We start from the raw sequence: 20,735 nt of genomic DNA on the forward strand, positions 1-20,735 counted from the left end.
TAGCATATGCTCCGGTAGTTATACTAATTTTATATTTTTTTGACAATTATACGACATTTAAAAATTTAGTTTATTAAAAAAAAAGGTGTACTGTGTCAGTTTTTTATGGGATGAAAATTCTCCAAAATAACAAAAAAGTATGAAAAATTATCACTAGATTATAAAATAATTCTAAACAGTTTATACAAAAAACTTAAATTAGTTATGTATATTGTACTTTTTCACTAAATTATGAAGCCTTTTAAAAATAAAATTTTTAAGATCTTAAAATATATAATTTGATCTTATAATTTTTTTTATTGAAATTTATGTATATGTTTTGTAAACTGTTATAAAACCAACTATTTTTTTAAAGTTTGTATTCTTTTTTAATAAACTTTATCGCCAAGTAGAAAGAAACCATATTTAGTGTATATCTTGATAAAAACTACGCTAGAAATTGAGGTAGAAATAAATTTGCACTAGATTTTGTAAATGAAGAGAGTTTTATATTTTAATTTTTATATAGCGAAAATTTTACGTACAATTCTAAATAACGATCTTTTTCAATCAAATTTAGCATTACAAAATTATGTAGGAGGAAATATTTTACTTGCTTAATACTTTTACTAAAATGTTGGATTATCATAATAACTTAAACTTTTCGGTATTTTTTAATCTTGTGTCCTTTCATTACATAACATTAGTTTTTTGTACAATGTATAAGTTTTGCGTAAGCAATTATAAAACAAATTTGACAACTATAACACTTTCAAGCAGCATAGGAAAGTAGGATACAAAAGAGAAACTAATTATCTTAGTATAAGTATAAAATGTCAAGGCTATGAAAAAAATAATAGTAATATTTAAAAATGTAAACGGAGATATAGTAAAACAATTTTTTCAACTACGTTTTTATATTTAAATTGTTAATAAACTTTTATTAATACATGAGTTTTATAAATACATAAAAAAACTATAAAAAACTGCGAAAATTTTAAGACTGTTTAAAAATTATCTAAAATATAATTTAAGCACTTTCGTATCACAGTATTTTGCAAAAGAAAAACTATATAAAATAACTGTTGTTTTAATCATTGTTTATATTGTTTAATTTTTCTATTTGCTTCAGCATGTGCATCCTTTCTTTTGCATCATTTATTCTTGCACTTAAAATTGTTAAACAAATTGTAAATATCAGTAAAACAAACAATAAATCAGATCTTTCACTAAGTTTGTGTTCCACTTTTGGCTTCTTAAAGTTGTCACTGAAAAGTGTCTACAGTAAGTATTTTCAAAAAATTTCAACAGTTTAAAGATAGTTATAGTTTTTTTAATACTTAGTATGCAACTGATAGATATTTAAAAAAAATTATCAAATAAAATAAAAACTTAATTAGTCTTATTTTGTAATCAGGAGTTTAGGGTCTGGGTTAGAGTCAGAGCTAGAGTTAGGGTCAGAGTTATGGTTAGGACGATTACGTGCAAAATGACGCGGTGCAAAAGTGAAGTCTTGCAAAAGTATCTATGTGGAAAAGTATCCTAGCAGTTAAGCCTACCCGTATAAAACTTATTGTTAGTTAATAAATATTTTTAATATTAATAATTTAGGTAACTTTTTTAAAGTTCTTTATATTTTAGAAACTAAATCTACTAAAGATTTGAAATAAAATGTTAAAACAAGTTTTAATAAACTTTGCTAAGGGAAAATCTAAACAAAATAAGTTCGTTGGAATAGTACAACAATAATTAAAAAAAAAATTAGATTTATTATAACTAACAAAGTTTCTCTGTGCTATAATTTAGTTTACCTGTATACGTAATCCCAGTAATCGTTTAATGTGTCATTACGACTTTGACTCATAGTAGCATCTTGTTTTTCGTACTTTTTGCGCATGTGTTCTTTGTAGATTCTATGGTTTTCCTGGTCAAAGAATTAAAACCGTTGAAGATTTTTTTTCAATCAAAAAAAATAGCACTTGGTTCATCAATAGTTACATGCTGAAATTCTCTAGATAAATTTTGACTATGAAAAAAGCTTAAATTTAAAACGAGTTAAAGTTCTGCTAACCTGTCGTATAAAGTATAAACTAATTTCATGGGTTGTTGTATTATTTAATCGTTTTGAGCTTAAAAGTGCGAACTATTCATCCAAAAAATATTTAAAATTTATTTTAATAGTGGTTTATTAAAAGTTTCTTTACCATAGATTTTGTGTTTGTTTTTATTGTAATTGTATCGTTTACAAATAAAATTTTATACACATTTTGTATTTAGGCGTTGTATTATTTATAACTTAAAGTAAGAGTCTACTTTATTTCTAATTGAAAGTGTTTATACTTGGTTTAGCAGCAGAGTTAATATAGATCATTATAAAAGGTATCTAGATCTAACAAATGCTTCTAAAAAATAATTAAAACAGAATGCCATTATCTTCTACAGAAAAAAAAATCACTACCAGCATTGCTAGCTACTTTATATAGCAAGGACTGTTAATTATCACAGTTAAAATTTCTCATTAACATTCATGAAACTATGATTAATCTAAATTAAAAAAAAAATTAAACTAAAAAACATTTGTAAAAAACACTAAAAGTAAAGTTATACTAACATTTAAAATATGTAAGTTTATTAATGAATCAAAATATGTACAAAACAAATTTTTCCAAAACATCAAAACTTTTTTAATATTTGAAAGCAAAACATCTAAGATTTACCAAAAAATATAAAATCTTAAAAGCCACGATAACAAAACTTTTATATAAATCTTATACGCTTATTTAACTTTAATACACCAAATAGTTTCTAAAAATAAAATTGTGATTCTTATCTGTCAGATAAACACATGATAATAAAACTAACCACAACACTATTTTGTGTAGACATTAATATTCTAAAATACTTTACTCTTTCTGTACAGCAAAAAAGAAAATTAAAGAAACAGTAATTACTAAAATTACACTTAACAGGTAAAAACTAGATAAATAAAACAAAACTTTGTCTAACTTTTATTACACTTATAAAAAACCATGACCAGAAAAAAAACCTTTTATTAAGAACATCTAAGTTTTCCGACTTTTGCAGACTAAGTGGCAACCATTCATTAAAAAACTAATAAACTACCTTATTTTAAACAATAATAGTACTTAATTGTTTTTTAGAACAAAACATTTTATTAGTAAAATGTTTTTTCAAAAATTATCTTTCTTTAATTGTTGTGTCGATTCTACACTAATGCAAATGACTGTACTAAGTTTAAAACAAATTTAATATTATAATCATTCTAAGTAAATAATTTAGAAAAAAGTTTTTTCGAGTTTACAAACATTCAGCTGATTATATTAGTAACTATTACTTAATTCCAAATGTATAATTTATAATGGCTCATGACTACAATATTTATTTCAACAGTTCTACCGTCACAAAGATTTAGTTATATGGGTCATTGTTTAAGCATATTTAGCTAAACTCTAAATAAAATATAATTATCCAAATCATTACAAAAATTATGACTACATGTTATCAACTAGACAACGAAATATAGAGAATTCAAAATAAGAGTAGGCCTTATTTCTTTATATTAAGGCTAAAAACTTACTTGTTGTTCTCTTATCACGTCATCCCAAGTAGCAGTCCTTCTACCATATTTCTGGTAGTAGTTGGAATTATTGTAAAAGTTGTATGGTTCTTGTCTTCTGTTAGGTTGTTTAGGAATGGTACTTCCTGGTTGGTAATCTTTAAGCGCATCATAAGCTTGTTTGATTTTGACAAACTTGTCATGCATTACTTTATTGCCAGGGTGTTTGTCAGGGTGATATAACTTACATTTTTCCAGATATGCTTCTGTAAAGCATGGATAAATAAAAACAAAAGTTTTATATTCAACGGTCTTACAGCTTTAAATTAACATTAAATCAACTTATTACACATACTTTTTTAATGATAATAAAAATATAAGATAGCTTAAATTTAATATTTATATTTTTTAAGCAAATACTTTTTATCCTTATAATGATTGTAAAAATCATTACCATTTTAAACAAAGTTTAGAACGGGTAAAAAATAAAATAAATAAAGCTATTTAATTAAACTAGTAGTGATTTACTTGATCCAGGATCCAGATCCAGCCAAATCTCAATTTAAAAAAAATCTGAATCCGTATGGATATTAATCTCATACTTGGATCAAAATATATTTATTTCAAAATAGGCAAACAACATTTTTTGTTGAGAAATTATCTTTATTAAAAGAAAGAATCACACTAAGTTTATAACAAAATGTTCCTAAAAACACAAATGTAAACTGTCGAGCATAAACAAATTCACAGTATCACTACTTTTACAAATTGTAATTGATTTATACTGCAGGTTTTAAATTTTTTGTTTGTGCTTTCTTGAAAAGGTCTTAGGCGTATGTGGGCCATAGGGAGGTCCAACACTTTTTTTTACAAAAAATAACATTATACGTTATATGGAAATTATACCCATTATACTCTTATATTATTATTAATAATATACTATAGGATATTTTTCACAAAATCAAAAATATTAAGTAACTTAAAAATATTTTCAATTGTGTAAATAGTTTTTTATACAAATGGATGGAGGAATTTTTTTTCAAATAAACTAAAAAATTATCTTCTCCTTCATTTTTAGGTTAATTAATCTCAAACTTTCAGGACATGTTTCCTTGAATTAATAGAAAAATCTTTAATAACAATTAAAAAAAAATTAACAAAAATTCTATTATCAGAAAAAAATACTTTAACCTTTTATTAAAAAAGAATTTTAACTAGAAAAAAATCCTATAATATAAATTTCTGCTAAGAGGTAAGTTTTTTATCAGAAAAGTACATTTCTGGTAAGGAAGGTATAACATCTACTTAAACAAAAAATAAATTCTAAAGTTACTGACATTTTGCCATTACTGCATTAATTTTAGTAAAATTAAGACTACAAAAGGAAAATAAATGCTTGTTTAAAAAGAAATTCAAAATTTACTCAAAAATAAAATTTCTCAAGTTTTCAAGCATTTCAACTGACAACAACTAACATTTTGTCAATTTTCTTAAAAAGAAACTTATTTAACCTGACGAGTATGAACCCTAATCATAAGAGTATGAATTGTCCGAACTTGAACTGTCATGTAATTGGTACAGACAGGAACAGGTCAAATATGCACAAAGGGACAGTTTTGCATGAAGACTTTTTTGCACCAAGACACTTCTGCACGAAGGATTACTTTTTCACAAGAGGTCATTTTTTAACGAGAGTAAAACAAATAAACAAATTAAAACTAAAAAATATAAAAAACAAGAATATAAAAACAAAAAGATAAATAAGTAAAAAAAGCAAAAAACAAAGAAAGTTACCGACTGAGGGTAAGGGGTAACAGTGAAAAAAAAAACCTAATAAAAATTATTGATCAAAAAAATATAACAAGAAAATGAAAAAACTAATAAAAAGTAAATTATAAGGTTAGGGGTATAAATGGTAGTAAAAAAATTATCAAAAATTCAAGTTAATAATTTTTTTTTAACTCATGCAAAAGTGACCCCTCATGCATATTTGACTCTTCGTGCAAAAGTGTTCCTTTGTGCATATTAGACTCCTACCTGGTACAGATATATAAAACTTTCATAGTGTTATCTCACTCAATCTTAAACTCTTTAAATAAATTTAATTACAAATACACTAATAGTCTTATTTTATTATAGTCTTCTCTCATTGATAATTATAATCACCCTTTACAAATATACCCTGAATGCATCAATGGAAAGTTAAAAATTTACAAACTCCTTTTTTTTTTGCATATAAAAACCAAAAATATTCACAATTTATTTATCAATTCAAGAAAAAATTTTTAATTATATTTTATTAATTCTGAAATTTTCAAGCATTTGAACTGACGAAACTGAAATTTTACCAACTTTTCCAAAGAACTAATTTAGCCTGTTAATTTTATTAAAAAAACTATTTTAGCAACTTAATAAATACCTTTAACTTGTTTTTTTGAGGCTGAAGTAGTAATTCCTAACACCTTATAGTGTTCTCTCAATGATCCAGAACTGAAAATTTAAGGTATATTTATTAGTTTTTCTGTTGAAAACTTTTAAAATTTTAAATACCAAAATACAAACATAATAATAGTAGTAAAAATTCATAAGTGTTAATCTAGCCAAATTACTGGACATGTTAACTTTAAAATATTATACATGGGTTTTTTAACAAAACAGGATATTTTGGTAAATAAATATTATCTTTTTTTGATAAATAATAACTCTTAATTCTTGTTTGTTTTAGTTTACTCTAAATGTCATACAATCTTTTAACAAAATATATAAAAATAACATACAATGAGCTGAAATGAGCTTGTTTAACTCTAAATTTATAATTAGAGAGTTATGACAAACAATATATTTTTCTTTTTAAAAGAATTTTTTTTAATTCTTTATCTTTGTTAGTTGGAGTCAGTGTCAACATATATTCATATAAATTTATAACATCTTTTTAATTTCAACTACATCTAAATAATATGTCACAAAAAAAAGGAAAAACTAAAAATAAAAACCACAGTTTTGGTCAACTTAGTATTTATTTTTGTTTTGATTGACAAATTAATTGATTGATTAATTCCAGCAAAGATTGAAAAAAAGAAATGTGGAAAAAGTAGTAGTATATATTTTTAAAAGTTTTTTCAAGACTTATTAGTTTTTTTAAATGCAAACCTTTGCTTATTCAAGTAGTTAAACAATTTAAACTAAATTAGTTTTTTTTATAAAATATTTTGTAAGTTTTAAAATAAGTGCTCTGCTTTATTTATTAAGTATTGAGTACTTTAAACAAAGTTTAAACTAAAATCATATTATATAAAACACATTTTTTATAGACTAATGAGAACAATATCATTTAAATTTAAAAAATAATAAAAACGGTGCTTAAAACATTATATTATTGATCATAAATTCTTAAAGCAATTTAGAGACTAACTGATATTGTTTATAAATAATTACCTGTGACCAAATAAACATAACTGCTGTACTACATTTTGATTTCTTTCTAAAACTTTTTTGTAAATAGAACCTTGATAAAGGTTACGTACAGACTTTTTGAACTTTCGCACTCCATATGATTTCAAATGTAAAAAGGGCATAACTTTTACATATTAACTGCAAAATTCATATAAAATAATTTTCTTATTTCCACAAAAATTGATACGAGCTACAAAGTATGAAATATAGAACGTACTCTATTGTTATTTTTAGTTAAAATTTCAACAGTTTACTGTTTTAAACTGTATTTGAATAGAAAAACTTACAAAATGTTTAACCAAAATAAAGTTCAATGTCAAAAAAAACAGTTTTGCTGATTCCTCTTTTCAGATTCATAATGTAAATAACCTGGGTAAACTAACTTATTTTAGTTTTAAAGTTTTATAACAATACCTAAGCTTTAAAAAAAAAACAATATAATTGTATTGATAATACTTTCTAAAAAAAAACCTATAAAAAAAATTCAAAATTTAAACGATTATACAAAAAAATAGTTGTCCGAAGTATAAGTTTATAGAAACAGGTTACAAATTAAAAATTTGATTAACAAATTGTGAATTAAAACAAGGAATAAAAAATAATTGCACATGAGAAATGAACTTTTAATAAATATTTAAAAAACTTAAGTGATAGCTTTACTGAAAATCAATATTCTCAAATCATAATTTATTTCGACTTAAAACAAAATTTTTCATTAAAACATTTTAATTGTAATAAATATACAATTTACATAATAAAGTAATAGACTTGAAGCTGTTAAAGTATATACAACTCTATTGAGAAAAAATATTAATTTACATACTTCAATACTACTTTATAAAATACTATTTGCCTTGTAAAAATTTATCTGATGTTTTATATGAAAGAAATATAGCAAAAGTATGGATTTTTTGTAAGGAAATTTAAAGGCTTTTATTTAAAGTACTTAAAAGTAAACTATATTGAAATGATCAAATTAAACGTTTAATTTAAGTTAATACCTTAAAAAACAAACTGAGATTTTATATTTTTTAAATTTCTATTGACTTAACACTATGCTTAAACTCAAACATCTAAACTTTAAATAAATTTAAAAAATATATATCAAGTAGTACTTCAATCCAAAATTACATATAAACAAGCAAAACTAGTTGATTTAAAATTTGTTCAGTATAAATGTTTGGGTTTAAGTTATATAAAAAGTATACAATTTTTTGTTTTACTATAAAAAAAAAAATACTTTACTTAAATCTTCTTAAAATGATAAACAATTTCAATGTTTTAAAGATTTATTTTTTTGCACAGTATCCAAATAAAACACATACTGCTTAAAAAACAATTTAGTAACTGTGCAGTTTTGTTAACTTAATTACCTGAAAATAACTAGACAATATTAAAATTTAAATTTACCAATTATTCTCTTTGTGAACAATTAAACTTTAAAACTTAGCTAACAGTATTTTAAGTGTTTCAAAGTTTTTATTTATAGATTTTCAACTACATTTTCGTTAAAGTTTTCAATAAAATGAATTCTAAATTCTTCACAATTTTGTTTTTCTGTAAAATCTGGACTATTAAAAATTTTTATGTTTCTAGCTTCGAAAAACTTGTATACTGAGTAAAACAAATCTCTGTCATGGACAGCAGCTTTAAGAAATGGATGTGCTGGTACTAAATCAACCATACCAACTGACTTTACAAATCTCAATGCTTGCAAAACTAATTTTCTTTCAAGTAAAATATCCACAACTTCTCTATCTGCTACTGCTAATCTTTTAAGCATTTGAAGAGCTAGATGAAAAGAAGGGAACATTTTGTGATTTGTGTTTAGAAGAACACTGGCAACTGCTCTTGAATCAGATAAAACACCATATTTAAACAGTTGTTGCAAGTAAAAAAAGGCTTCTTCTTTGATTAAAGTATTCACTAAAAGTGTGTTAACAAAACCTTGTACATCAATGTTAAAAGACTGTAAAGACTTTATGTATTCAAGTAGAACTGACACTTTATATTGAAAAGGAAGAGGACTTAACGCCAGTGGTTCTAAAACTTCATTGAAAATTTCAGTTTGATCAAGAAAAATTCTGCTGTTATCTAGGTTACTCTTGTTATTTTTTTGCAGAAAAGGTGGTTTTTCATTTTCTATATAATCTTTGTACACTTGATTAAATTTAGAAAAAAAAATAGATATTTGGGCTAGCGAAACTTTATTCTGTAAAGAGTCATGGCATAAAGATACAATCACAGATTTACTGGAGCTTCTGTGAAGTAAAAAGTCAAGCATGAGACTTTTGTCATTTACAAGTTTGTAACAATTTTTAAGATTAGTATTTAAATACCACATACATCCTACTCTAGCATCAATAATTATATTAGGCTGAAAAAATACCCAGCTTTTAGCGTAAAGATCACACCTTTTGCTTTTGTTTAATGACTCATTATTTAAACTTGAAACGATTAATTCACAAGGTGGAAGAACTGAATTTAAAATAACTACACTTGCTTTACAAACTCCTGGCATTTTTATATCAAACACCATTGAAGTTTTTGTAAGTTGATGATGAGCAACAAGTAAATCATCCACAACATTAAATGCAAACTTTCCAGTATTCTGAAGTGGTAGAACAAACATTTTATGAACCTCTTTATTGTGCAACTTATATAGATCTAATTTACACTTTTCATTTTTGTTTATGCTGGACTGGTTTGGGTGCCTAAGAACAGCAATAAAAGTATTTCCATAAAGTTCAACAACACTTACATCTCTGTTCTGTAATTTTTCTTCGTTAGTAGATGAAATATTGCTTGAATAATCAACACTTAGTTTGTTTATTTTTATAAGTTGTTCATTTTTAAATTGTAAAGGTATTAAACAGTTTGCTTGAAGAGTGGTTGACAATACAAGTGTTTTGGAAAAAGGTGAGTAAACAGACCAATTGGTTTCACAAGGATTACTTTTAATTAGTTTCAGAATTCGTTTTTCACAATTTATATTGTAATATTCTAGTCCCATATTAGTGACAAAAGCTATTTTATTATTTGTAATCCAGTGAAAATTTAAAACAGAATTTTTCTTACCTCTTTTAGTTTTACATTTTTGACTATATTCTATAGTATCAGGCATTCCATTATCAAAGTTTACAAAATCAACTGAAGAGTCATTTCTTTGCATTGCAAGAACTTTTTTGTCAGATGAAAGTTTAATTGAAATCAAGGCAACCCCTTTGTTAGGTATTCTAAAGGTAAAAGAAGAATTACTATGCTTTGGTCCTGAAACAACTACTCCAGTTTCTCCACCAGAATTAACTGTATAAACTTGAAAGTTTGTTTCATCAAAAAACACATTTGTGTCCACACCATTTGGATCAAAAACAACAGCTTGGTCATCATCAAGCTTCAAATACTCAGCATTCATAATTGTGTTAATTAAGATGCTTTAAAACAAAAAAATTATCAAAAAAAAGAAATAATTATATTTTACTACACTAAAACTTATTAACACTTTTATCTTATTTACTAGTAGTTTTAACAAATATAAAAAAACTTAATAAAAAATTATAAAAACTACCTTAATTTTACAATGTTGGGTTTAAAAGGTATCTTGTAAAAATTAAAAAACTTATTACTAAAAATTTCTAATTTTGTTCTTTTTGACTATTAAATAAAAAACCTTGAATGAAAGAAATAAAAATATTATCAAATATTATAATATGATTTCCAAAACAACCATATATAAAATCAAAGATGTATATACATTATTACTATTAGTTTAGTTAAATTCAAATGACAAATGGTGGCTAGATTCATGCCTATCAAAGAGAATTCTCAAATCCCTAACTTGGTTTAGTGTTTAAAAAATCTCTCAAGTTTTTACAAAGTTTTAATATAATTAGTATTATAAATTCTATTTTTCAATTTTTATCAGCAACTATTGAATGAAAAAATATGGAACAATTTTTGTTAAATGGTGTAAACAGAATAAGTTTAATATTTTCTTTCAAATTAGTTTATAGAATAAAAACAACTTTTCTTGAAATTTTTCAAATCACCAGAAAAAAAAAACTTATGATATAACTTTTATTAAAATTAGGGGTAGGCACTTTTTTTTTGGTCATATTGTAAAATTCATATGAGGACATATAATTTATATGTGTTTTAACTTTATCTAAAAGAATCTAAAAAGAAAATTTTTAATTTTTTAATAACAGGGTTCGTGCGCGAAATTTTTTGTCATTTAGCCTGACTGAGACCAACTTAGCCTGACATTTTTCAAAGTAAGGAAAATCCCCTATAGAAGTCATTTTAGGTGTTTGGGAGTCTTGATTATCATATTGTAGTCTCCGACATCAACCAGCTTTATCTCAAAAATATTTTGAGCTTTAAAAATCTGCAAAAAGCAACTCAATAAAATAAAACTAAGTTGTGAAAAGAGTGATAGCCCCCCCCCCCCCCTATGCCCTTAACATAACAAATTCAGTGGTAAGTTTTAAAATAAATGTTATATCTAATGTATAACTAATGTAAAATTTTAATATATATTAGTAAACACAACTGTTCTATTTAGTTAAGATCTAAGTAAAAACATAACCAGAAGATTTATATTAAAACGACGTGCATTGTTGTGTTTTATTAAATTTTAAAATGAAACGCTTACACGAGTATTAAAATTCAAACAAACAGCCAAGTTATTGAACTAAACTGTAGTTTTTTAATGAATTTTAATAATTTAGACATATATAACCCACTCAAAACAAAACAATTAAGGTTCTTAAAAATTTTTAGAGATTCAACATAAGGTTTTAAGCACTTATTATTACAAATAGTGACTGATTTTATCTTTAATAACTAAATCTTCAATCAGAAATAAATTCACATCTCAATTTGATCTTAAAAAGATTTCTCAATTTATTCTAATCAAAAATTTTCAAGCATTTGAACTGAGAAAAACTGATATTCTTAAATTTTTAAATAAAAAAACTGATTTAGCCTGACGTTTTTTAACTTATGTCAAAAAAACTGATTTAGCCTGACTTAGCCTGACGCGCACGAACCCTGAATAAAAAAAATTGCTGCCCAAAAAAATAATTTCAACCCTAAAATTTGCAAATTTTTCGACTTAACCAGTTATAAAAATAACTTATACATGTCCTAGACTTATAATTTATATCTTAATTGAAAGTTTATAACTGTAGGCATAAATTAAAGATACTTCGACTGCTTTTGATGTATTATGACGTCATTATTACACAAAATATACAAACTTTGTCTGTAAAATCGTACTTTTTTCTAATGTAAAAAGCAAACTCTTCTGCTGGTTTTACTTTTTTTTCTCTGAATGTAAAATGTGAGGAGTCAGCTAGCCAGAAAGATATTACTGATGTAATGCCATTTCAATATCATGTTGATATAGATATTAAATACATTTTAAATCAATTTCCGTTGTTAGAAATCATGATTTTTGAGAGCACCTGTCTAAGAGTAAAAGATATAGACCTATATATCATGGAAACTGCATGTAAATTTATTAAAGTTAATCTTATTTTATTTTCAAATCTGAAGAGATTTTATTTAATAAACAATTTAACAAACAACAAGTATTATAAGAAATCTGATTTGGTAGTAGATGCGATTTACTCTTTTGTTAAAATAGTATAATACTGTTTCTTGGGGGTTCCAAATGTTTTTATTTAAAGTTTTCAATTACTATCACTAACAAGTTTCGTTTTACTTTAGTTTTTGATATAACATATCATTCACCAAATGCTTTGGTGTACTTGGCTATTAATATCTTTATCATTTGTTGTACGCCAAAATTGAAAAAGGTGCAAGACTGTTTCTGCATATTCAAAAGCCCTCAATTTACATTGGACCAAATCATTGTGAAAGATATGTTATATCAAAAATCAAAGTAAAACGAAACTTGTTAGTAATAGTAACTGATTACTTTAAATAAGTGCATTTAGAGCAATTCCAAGAGAAAAAAAGGGTGCCTCAAGAAACAATATTGTACTATTTTAATTAAAGAGAAAACCACATCTATTATTAATTCAGATTCCTTATACTATTTTTCTACTATGAATATGCTTTGGTTAATATTATTAATTAACAATAAACTAAATAATAGTTAATATCAACTCAATACCTAGTAAAATGGAATTTTATTATGTGTATAATATAGCTCTTAGCAAGGTGTAAGCTTTTATATATTTTATAGATAAAAGTTTATACCTTGCTAAGTGCTCAGTTTTGTAAATAGCATTTATATAAGTAAATACAATAATGATAAACTGCTAAGAGTTTAAAACTAAAAAGGATTTGATACTACGCTTTTAAATTAGAGAATTAAAACATTTGAACAAACTAACAGTCTAAGTTTTTATTAAATTAAATGTATAACACCTTATAAACTTCAATAGTAATGTGAAGACAATAATAAACTTAAGGCTAAAATAGAAAAACTTAATACAGATAAATAATAATTGCTTATTAAATAAAATCTCTTCAGATTTGAAAATAAAATAAGATTAACTTTAATAAATTTACATGCAGTTTCCATGATACATAGGTCTATATTTTTACTCTTAGAGAGGTGCTCTCAAAAATCATGATTTCTAATAAAGGAAATTGATTTAAAATGTATTTAATATCTATATCAACATGATATTGAAATGGCATTACATCAGTAATATCTTTCTGGCTAGCTGACTCCTCACATTTTACATTCAAAAAAAAAAAAAAGTACAATTTTACAGACAAAGTTTGCATATTTTGTGTAATAATGACGTCATAATGCATCAAAAGCAGTCAAAATGTTTTTAATTTATGCCTACAAATATAATCATTCATTTAAGATATAAATTATAAGTCTAAGACATGTATAAGTTATTTTATTACTGTTTAAGTCAAAAAATCTGCTGTAATTTTGTGGGTTGAAATTATTTTTTTGGGCAGCAATTTTTTTATTGAAAAATTAAAAACTTTATTTTTAGATTCTTTTTAATTAATCCAAAACATATATAAACTATATGTCCACATAAGTCTAGCAAACATTACCCAAGTACTCCCTACCCCTATTAAAGTACACAAATAATATTTTAAATTTTTTGTGAGTACAGGGTTGCCACTCGTTTTTTTAAAAAAATCTCCAGGTTTTCCAAATTTATTCCAGGTTTTTAAAAATACACATTTTTGGGTTTATTTATGGTTTAGAGTTAAGTTAAAGGTAAGCAACTGTGTTAAATAGTATAAAAACATTGAAAAGATACTGTAAAGCTACTTTAAGTATGTTTTTTAGTAAATAAAAAATTTGGTGATGACAAAAATTTTTATTTATATAATAGATTTTTTGAGTCAAAGCAAAATTTTATTACTAAACATTTGAAAATTATTAAAATTCCAGATTTTTTTAGTGATTTTTGTTTGAAATTTCAGGTTTTTCCAGGTTTTTTTGCCTAAATTGTCAAATTCAAGGTTTTTTGAGGTAAAGCGGCGAATCTAGTTAAACATATAGTTTTACTGTTGTTCTTCAACCATGAAGCTAATAGAATATTATTGATAATATGCTTCAACATTTTTTTAAAGTTCTCAACAAGGTGACTTTACAGTAGAGATGAAAAAATTACTAAATTCTGTAGTAAATTAGTACATTTTAATGAAAAAACACTTAACAATGTTCAAAGACTCTTTTTTTTATGTAACAGTGGTGTTTTCTTTTTTTGATAAAATATTTCACTTTGTTTTTATTAACTTTTTAATCTTCATTTCATATTTGTTTTGAAGCAACTATTAAAATGGTATTTAAATAAATATATATAAAAAACTTTAATAGTTAGTACATTGTTATTTGGGATTTTTTTCATTCAACTAATGTAAAATTTTATTTAGAGTAGTTCATATTTTATGTAATATATTGTATTTTTGTCCAAACTTTGGTTTTTAAACAGCATTTTTTTTCGAAAATATTTATTAAACTAGACAGGGTGACCACTATTTTAAAAAAATTTCTTCCAATTTTTCAGATTTTTTTCCAGATTTAAGTGAGTACAAATTTTTTGTATTTGTTTAGTAGAATTATTTTATTTATGTTTTTTTTTTATAATATAGAGTTACTAAAAAATGGTGTAATGCTTTTTAAAATGTGTTTTATAATAAAAGTTATCCAAACAATACATTTTTTGTTGACAACAGTTATTTCTTACCAAATCCAAACTTCAATAATTAACAAAAATTGTTCTAAATTCCATGTAATTTCAGGTTTTTTAAGGATGCCAGGTTTGATAACCACCCTGATTATTTAAAAAACAATGTGTTAGAATTAAATTCACATTTGTTTTTAAATATAATAAGAACTAATCATGGACTTATTCTATCTAAAATCTTCTTAAATTTTCAACACTACTGGCTAACACATTAACACATTTAAAAAAAATCAATGTCTAAAATTTTCGCTTTATAAGTTAGAGAATTGAGTTTAGAAAAAATCCTTGACAAGAATTACTGTATCAGTGTGTATGACGTTGTAAAGGGAAGAGCAAGACTGATTTTTTTTCAATTATTTAAAAAATAAACATGCAAAAAAAGAAATGATGGAAAGAAATATAATAATTTTAATGTAAATAATTATAATAATAATATAAATAATAATGAAATAAATAATAAGATAGAACTTGAAAAACTTATTTTTATTTTAGAGAGGAGATTAAGCACTGATAATTCTTCATTCAAAAAGCATTATAACTTTTTATTCCCACTTCAGTATTTCAAGAAAAAAGTAAATATTTTTTATAAATAAAACACAATGTTTTCGAACCTTAATAGATAAATTAATTAATCAGTTTTTTTAACTATTAGGTGTTTTCCTGTTGATATTTACCAAAGAAAGTCTTAGTAGTGTGATCATTGAAATGCAATATGTTGCTAGTAATAATCAACATTCTTATACAATAGTCATTTCATGCCTGGTTAATCCCCAAAACTAAACATGATCAATTTGTGTGAATACTGTTAGCTGCAGTAATACTGCTAAAATCTGATTAGATTAAAATTTAATTTTTCTTTATTTCGAGTGTAGATAACTTTTAAGTTTTTTTGGTTAAACAAAAGTACTAAAACTTGTATTAATTGACTAAGTTTGGTTTAAAAAAAGATTTAGATTTCAAACATTGGATAAAATAGGTAAGGAGCATTATTTAAAATTTTAATACTGTACTGAGTACTGAGTCTGACACTACTGAGTACTGAACTGACTGCTATACTGTTACAGCTTTTCCTTTGCATTAAAAAAGTTAAACTACAACCGATTCTTTTAAACTAGAAAAAATGTACGATAGAATTGACAACGATTGCACAATAGTGAAGGATGACAATTTATTTTTAGAGTGACTATAAATACAAACTTTGATTGTTGTGCTAGCCACGTCTACTAGAAAAGTAAATCTCTAAGATAAACTACCTCAACATTAAAAAATTAGATACCGGACTCCGGACCGGAGCCATAATAGAAGCTTAAGAACGGGTCCGATTGTAATTAAAAGGTGTTTTCCCTAATATTGGCTGAGTCGGCAATATATTTATACTTTTTTTTTGAAATTTATACCGTTATTCTAACCCACCTTACCAACACATAACTAAACATAAAAAAACAATTTTGCTGACTTAGCAAGTATTAGGGAAAGTCCCTTTAGATTACAACAAGATTAAAAAATAGTCAGCTCAGCACATTATCATAAACTTTATAAAACGGATCGGTTTAGACTTTAACGGTATCAAATCAACAATAAATTCGACTTGAAATAAAAAATAGCTTTCCGACCCAAAATTTAACTAATTATAAGAAAATACATAAGTTAAGCAACATAAAAAAAAAATTTAAAAAGTTAGAAACAGAATTATCACTAAACAAAAAAATTAAAACATGTAGTTCGAAATAATCAAAAACTGCTAATGTAGCTTGGGATAGTTTGTAGTATTGGATTTGACAGAACCGGGAATTTTTTCTGATGTCTGCGCACGCGTTGCGTTACCATTTTACTTAGGTTCATGGACAATGAATAAAAGTAGAAAATAATAGTGACAAGTCTATGGACAAGTCTAAATGGTAGACTACCATGAATCATGGTAGTCTACCATTTAGACTTGTCAGAATTTGTTTTCGTCTTAATTATAGCTGTTAAAACGAGAGAGTTGTTAAGCATGTGCTGTAGTAAACAAAAGAAATTAAATGTTTAAAAATTGAGAAAATAAGATAACTTTACCATTTTTTATTTATTTTCAAAAACCTAATAAATGTAAAAATTAAAAGGTTGTTTTGATTTATTATCTCCTTTTTATTTTAATGATTGTTTGATTTTGTATCCAAGCAAATATCATTCATAATACTTTTGAAAAATAGGGTATTCCCCTACGAAAGTTATTTATACAGTATAAAAATTTATTTCTAAAAGAATTATTTGGCAAGTCTACTAGAGAAGACTTTAACTTTTTTATTGGGAACGGGTCAGAAAAGCACGGGTGAAACTTTAGCACAGAGTGATACTTTAGCACGGAGTGACACTTCAGCTCGGAGTGTCACTTCAGCATGGCGTCACTTTAGCACGGAGTGACATTTTAACACAGAATTTATGTTGCAATTTTTTTTCTATACTTAGATAACATTAGGTACTGTTATATTCAAAAATCTATAAACGAACTATGTATCATGTTAACTAAAATTTATCAAGTTTTAATTGAATTTAGGTTTAAGCTTTAGTTAAAACTAAAACAAATGTAAACTTAAAAACTTTAATAACTTCTTTTATTATTTAATTTTAAATGAAAATATTTTGACACTTTCATTTATTTTTCGAAATAAAACCATTTTAATAAAGCTAGCAATAAATACAAGCTCTAAGATTATTTAAAAATGTTAAAAGGCATAATTTAATTATAATAAGGCTAAACTTTTAGCGTAACTTTTAAGTAAAAGGTGAAATAGTTAAAAATGAAAAACTTTCTTACAGTAACCTCTCGCATCTTTACGTACTCGTGACGTTACGCACTCTCGTTTAGTTACGCATTTCAGAATTCTAAAAAACTCAAAAATTATGTTTTTTTTAGTTTTGCAAAAATTAGTTTTATTGTTAAATTTTAAATAAAAATATGTTTTTAATTCAAGTATGCATTAAAAAATGCTAACTTACCTCTCTATATCTTTAGACTTGTAAAATTATGTTCCTTGACTAATTCATTCTATTAATCATTTTTCTTATACTTTATCTATTTCTGTTCAAAAGAATAATAAACAATGAACTTTACCGCAAGATCAACAAAAACAGCATCCGAGACAATCCTACGACCGGTTTCGTCCTTATTAGGACTCATCAGGCAGGAATAGTCGCGAGAAACCGCTATTGTAATCTTAAACAAGCAGGCTTAAGTACTAAGTACTGAAGCGACCGTTTGTGGGTAAAATTGAAAAAATGACACAGCTATATCATTCACAGCTCAACGTCTCAGACATTGTCAGCTTGTTGTGAGATTGTAGTCTGCGCTCGTTTGATCAGTTTTAGCCAATATTTATTTCGGCCATCATCAACAATGTTGAGATGTTTTATGCCATCGATAATAAACAATGAACTTTACCGCAAGATCAACAACAACCAGGATTGTCTCGGATGCTGTTGTTGTTGATCTTGCGGTAAAGTTCATTGTTTATTATCGATGGCATAAAACATCTCAAGTTTATTGTTTATTAAGTAGAATAGGTAATAAATGTTAAGTATCAAATAAGTTACATATAAATAAAGATAAAAATAAAACCAACTTATAATTAAAATTAGTAAAATTTTTCTACAAGTATTATTATTTTTTATAAATTTAAATAATCTACTTAATTTTTAACATATGTATAGTTTTATCTTCTGTTTTCATACTTATAAATAAAGTAAACAAATTGTCAAAAGTGGGAACGTCCCAAGTCTGCTTTTAACTAGAAGCAGTATCAAAACAGCCATTATAATAAGTATACTTGGTACCTCTCGTATCTTTACGATCTATCGTATCTTTACGCATTTTTTCTGTGGACACAGTGTGCGTAAATAAGCGAGAGGTTACTGTATTTCATTTTAAGCTCATAGTAAAAACTTTGTTAATAAATTTTTTTAGACGACATATTTAAAAGTGTTAGAGTTAATTTTCACATTTGTTGGTTTGTTAAGTTGACAATTTCAAAATAATTAAACATTATTTAAATGAACATTTAAAAAAACTTTAAGTAATTACGTGCAAAAATGTCACTCCGTGCTAAAGCGACGCCATGCTGAAGTGACACTTTGTGCTAAAGTATAACTCTGTGCTAAAGTGTCACTTCGTGGTAAAGTGACGACCCGTGCTAAAGTGACGCTGTGCTTTTCTGACACCTACCCTTTTTATTACCTCTACTTACAGTTTTTAGATCAATTCGACGATTTGAGTGTAAGTTGCTACCTTAACGCTTAAGCAATTTGGGTCCACTGTATAACTGCCCATGAACTTTTTGCGACTGCGGTGAAACACTTTTTTGTAACAACGCTTAGCTTAATTTCTCTTAGCAAAAATACAATCTAGTTGCCCTACTGCATTTATAGTTTTTAGCATATAGCAAGACAACTGTTTAAGTGATAAAAACTATCTATCAAACTACTATACTATTTATCTTTTAAAACTGCAAAATAGTATGCTTATTATTTGTGGAATCGCAAAAAGTACAATACATTTCTGATTTCTTAATTTTAATCGTTTGAATAAACGTAAAAATTTTAAAAATTGGCTTATTAGTTAGTGTTTAAGTTCTTACTTTTGTTAATACTTTTTAAACAAAATTAATGAATAAAATAAAGTTTAACTTAAACTAGTCCTATAACTACTACAAATCAAAACTTAACAAAAAAGCTATAAACAATAACGATGTCGTAATAATTTTTTTTTTGTATAGCTTTGAAAATCTTTCCAATAACAAGAAATTTAAAAACTATTTAGTTTATTATTGTATCACTTGAGGTTAATTTTTGAAGTAAATTGATTAAGTTGGGAACGTGTCACAAGTGCACGGAACTTTTTTTGCACTATCTTTAAATATCAAATTAAAAAACTTTTACAGTTTTACACTAATTTTCTTCAAAACGTTTTTTTTTCAATTAATAATAGTTTAGTTTGCTTTTTTTTTTAAACGTTTTTTTATTGCAAAAGTGGCAATTTGTGCAAAAGTGACGCTTCATGCAATTTCTGATACCTACACGTGTAAGTAAGTTTTTATGTAATAACCTTTACAGACGTATTCTGTTTTTATGATAACTAATTATCGATATAAAACATATTGTACTCATCGTATTCAAAAATTTATCATGTTCTTATAAAACACCCAATAAATTACGTATATTGTAAACCAAACCTCATTTTTAAGTTAAATTAAAATTTTAAGTCAAACTTTATATCACGTACAAATTTAAAAGCTACAAATTCCAATAAGTTATACAAAAATTAACTGTAAAAAAATCAAGTTTTCTTGGACTGCTAATTAAAAAGCTACTTATAAAGTATTTAAACTTATAGGTCAGTTGCTAGTGAACACGATTAAAATGATATAATTTTATTCTAATTTACAAGTTAATAAACTATTAAATAGTCTAAAATTTTCTTATTAAATGTAAAGGTTTTATTATTACGTAATTTTTATGTGTTATTTTACTTTAAACTGTTAAAAAAATAAAAG

General features: G+C 25.0%; 2 protein-coding genes across 2 annotated transcripts; both read right to left on the bottom strand.

Annotated features, from left to right (window-relative positions):
• Positions 1 to 495: 495 nt before the first annotated feature.
• Positions 496 to 7,143, bottom strand: LOC145838493 (uncharacterized). The gene is made up of 5 exons (XM_082946095.1): positions 6,992 to 7,143; positions 5,976 to 6,046; positions 3,578 to 3,822; positions 1,791 to 1,903; positions 496 to 1,247 (listed from the first exon to the last, which is right to left on the bottom strand). Exons 1-5 carry the CDS (start codon positions 7,129 to 7,131, stop codon positions 1,070 to 1,072), a joined length of 747 nt encoding a protein of 248 aa, XP_082802221.1. The 5' UTR covers positions 7,132 to 7,143; the 3' UTR covers positions 496 to 1,069.
• Positions 7,144 to 8,333: 1,190 nt separating this feature from the next.
• On the bottom strand, positions 8,334 to 10,434 carry LOC145838044 (regulator of MON1-CCZ1 complex-like). Its single transcript, XM_082945572.1, has one exon. The coding sequence runs from the start codon at positions 10,422 to 10,424 to the stop codon at positions 8,493 to 8,495; it is 1,932 nt and encodes a 643-aa protein (XP_082801698.1). The 5' UTR covers positions 10,425 to 10,434; the 3' UTR covers positions 8,334 to 8,492.
• Positions 10,435 to 20,735: the final 10,301 nt, after the last annotated feature.

Source organism: Thalia democratica, chromosome 6 (assembly GCF_965202585.1).
Source record: "Thalia democratica chromosome 6, ktThaDemo2.hap1.1, whole genome shotgun sequence".
Lineage (NCBI taxonomy): Eukaryota > Metazoa > Chordata > Thaliacea > Salpida > Salpidae > Thalia > Thalia democratica.

Coding starts and splice junctions, on each gene's coding strand:
- LOC145838493 (XM_082946095.1), bottom strand. CDS start 7,131: ATGCCCTTTTTACATTTGAAATCATATGGAGTGCGAAAGTTCAAAAAG. Junction 6,047..6,991: donor TTATGTTTATTTGGTCACAG/GTAATTATTTAT, acceptor TTAAATTTTCAG/TTCTGGATCATTGAGAGAAC. Junction 1,248..1,790: donor TACTGGGATTACGTATACAG/GTAAACTAAATT, acceptor GACACTTTTCAG/TGACAACTTTAAGAAGCCAA.
- LOC145838044 (XM_082945572.1), bottom strand. CDS start 10,424: ATGAATGCTGAGTATTTGAAGCTTGATGATGACCAAGCTGTTGTTTTT.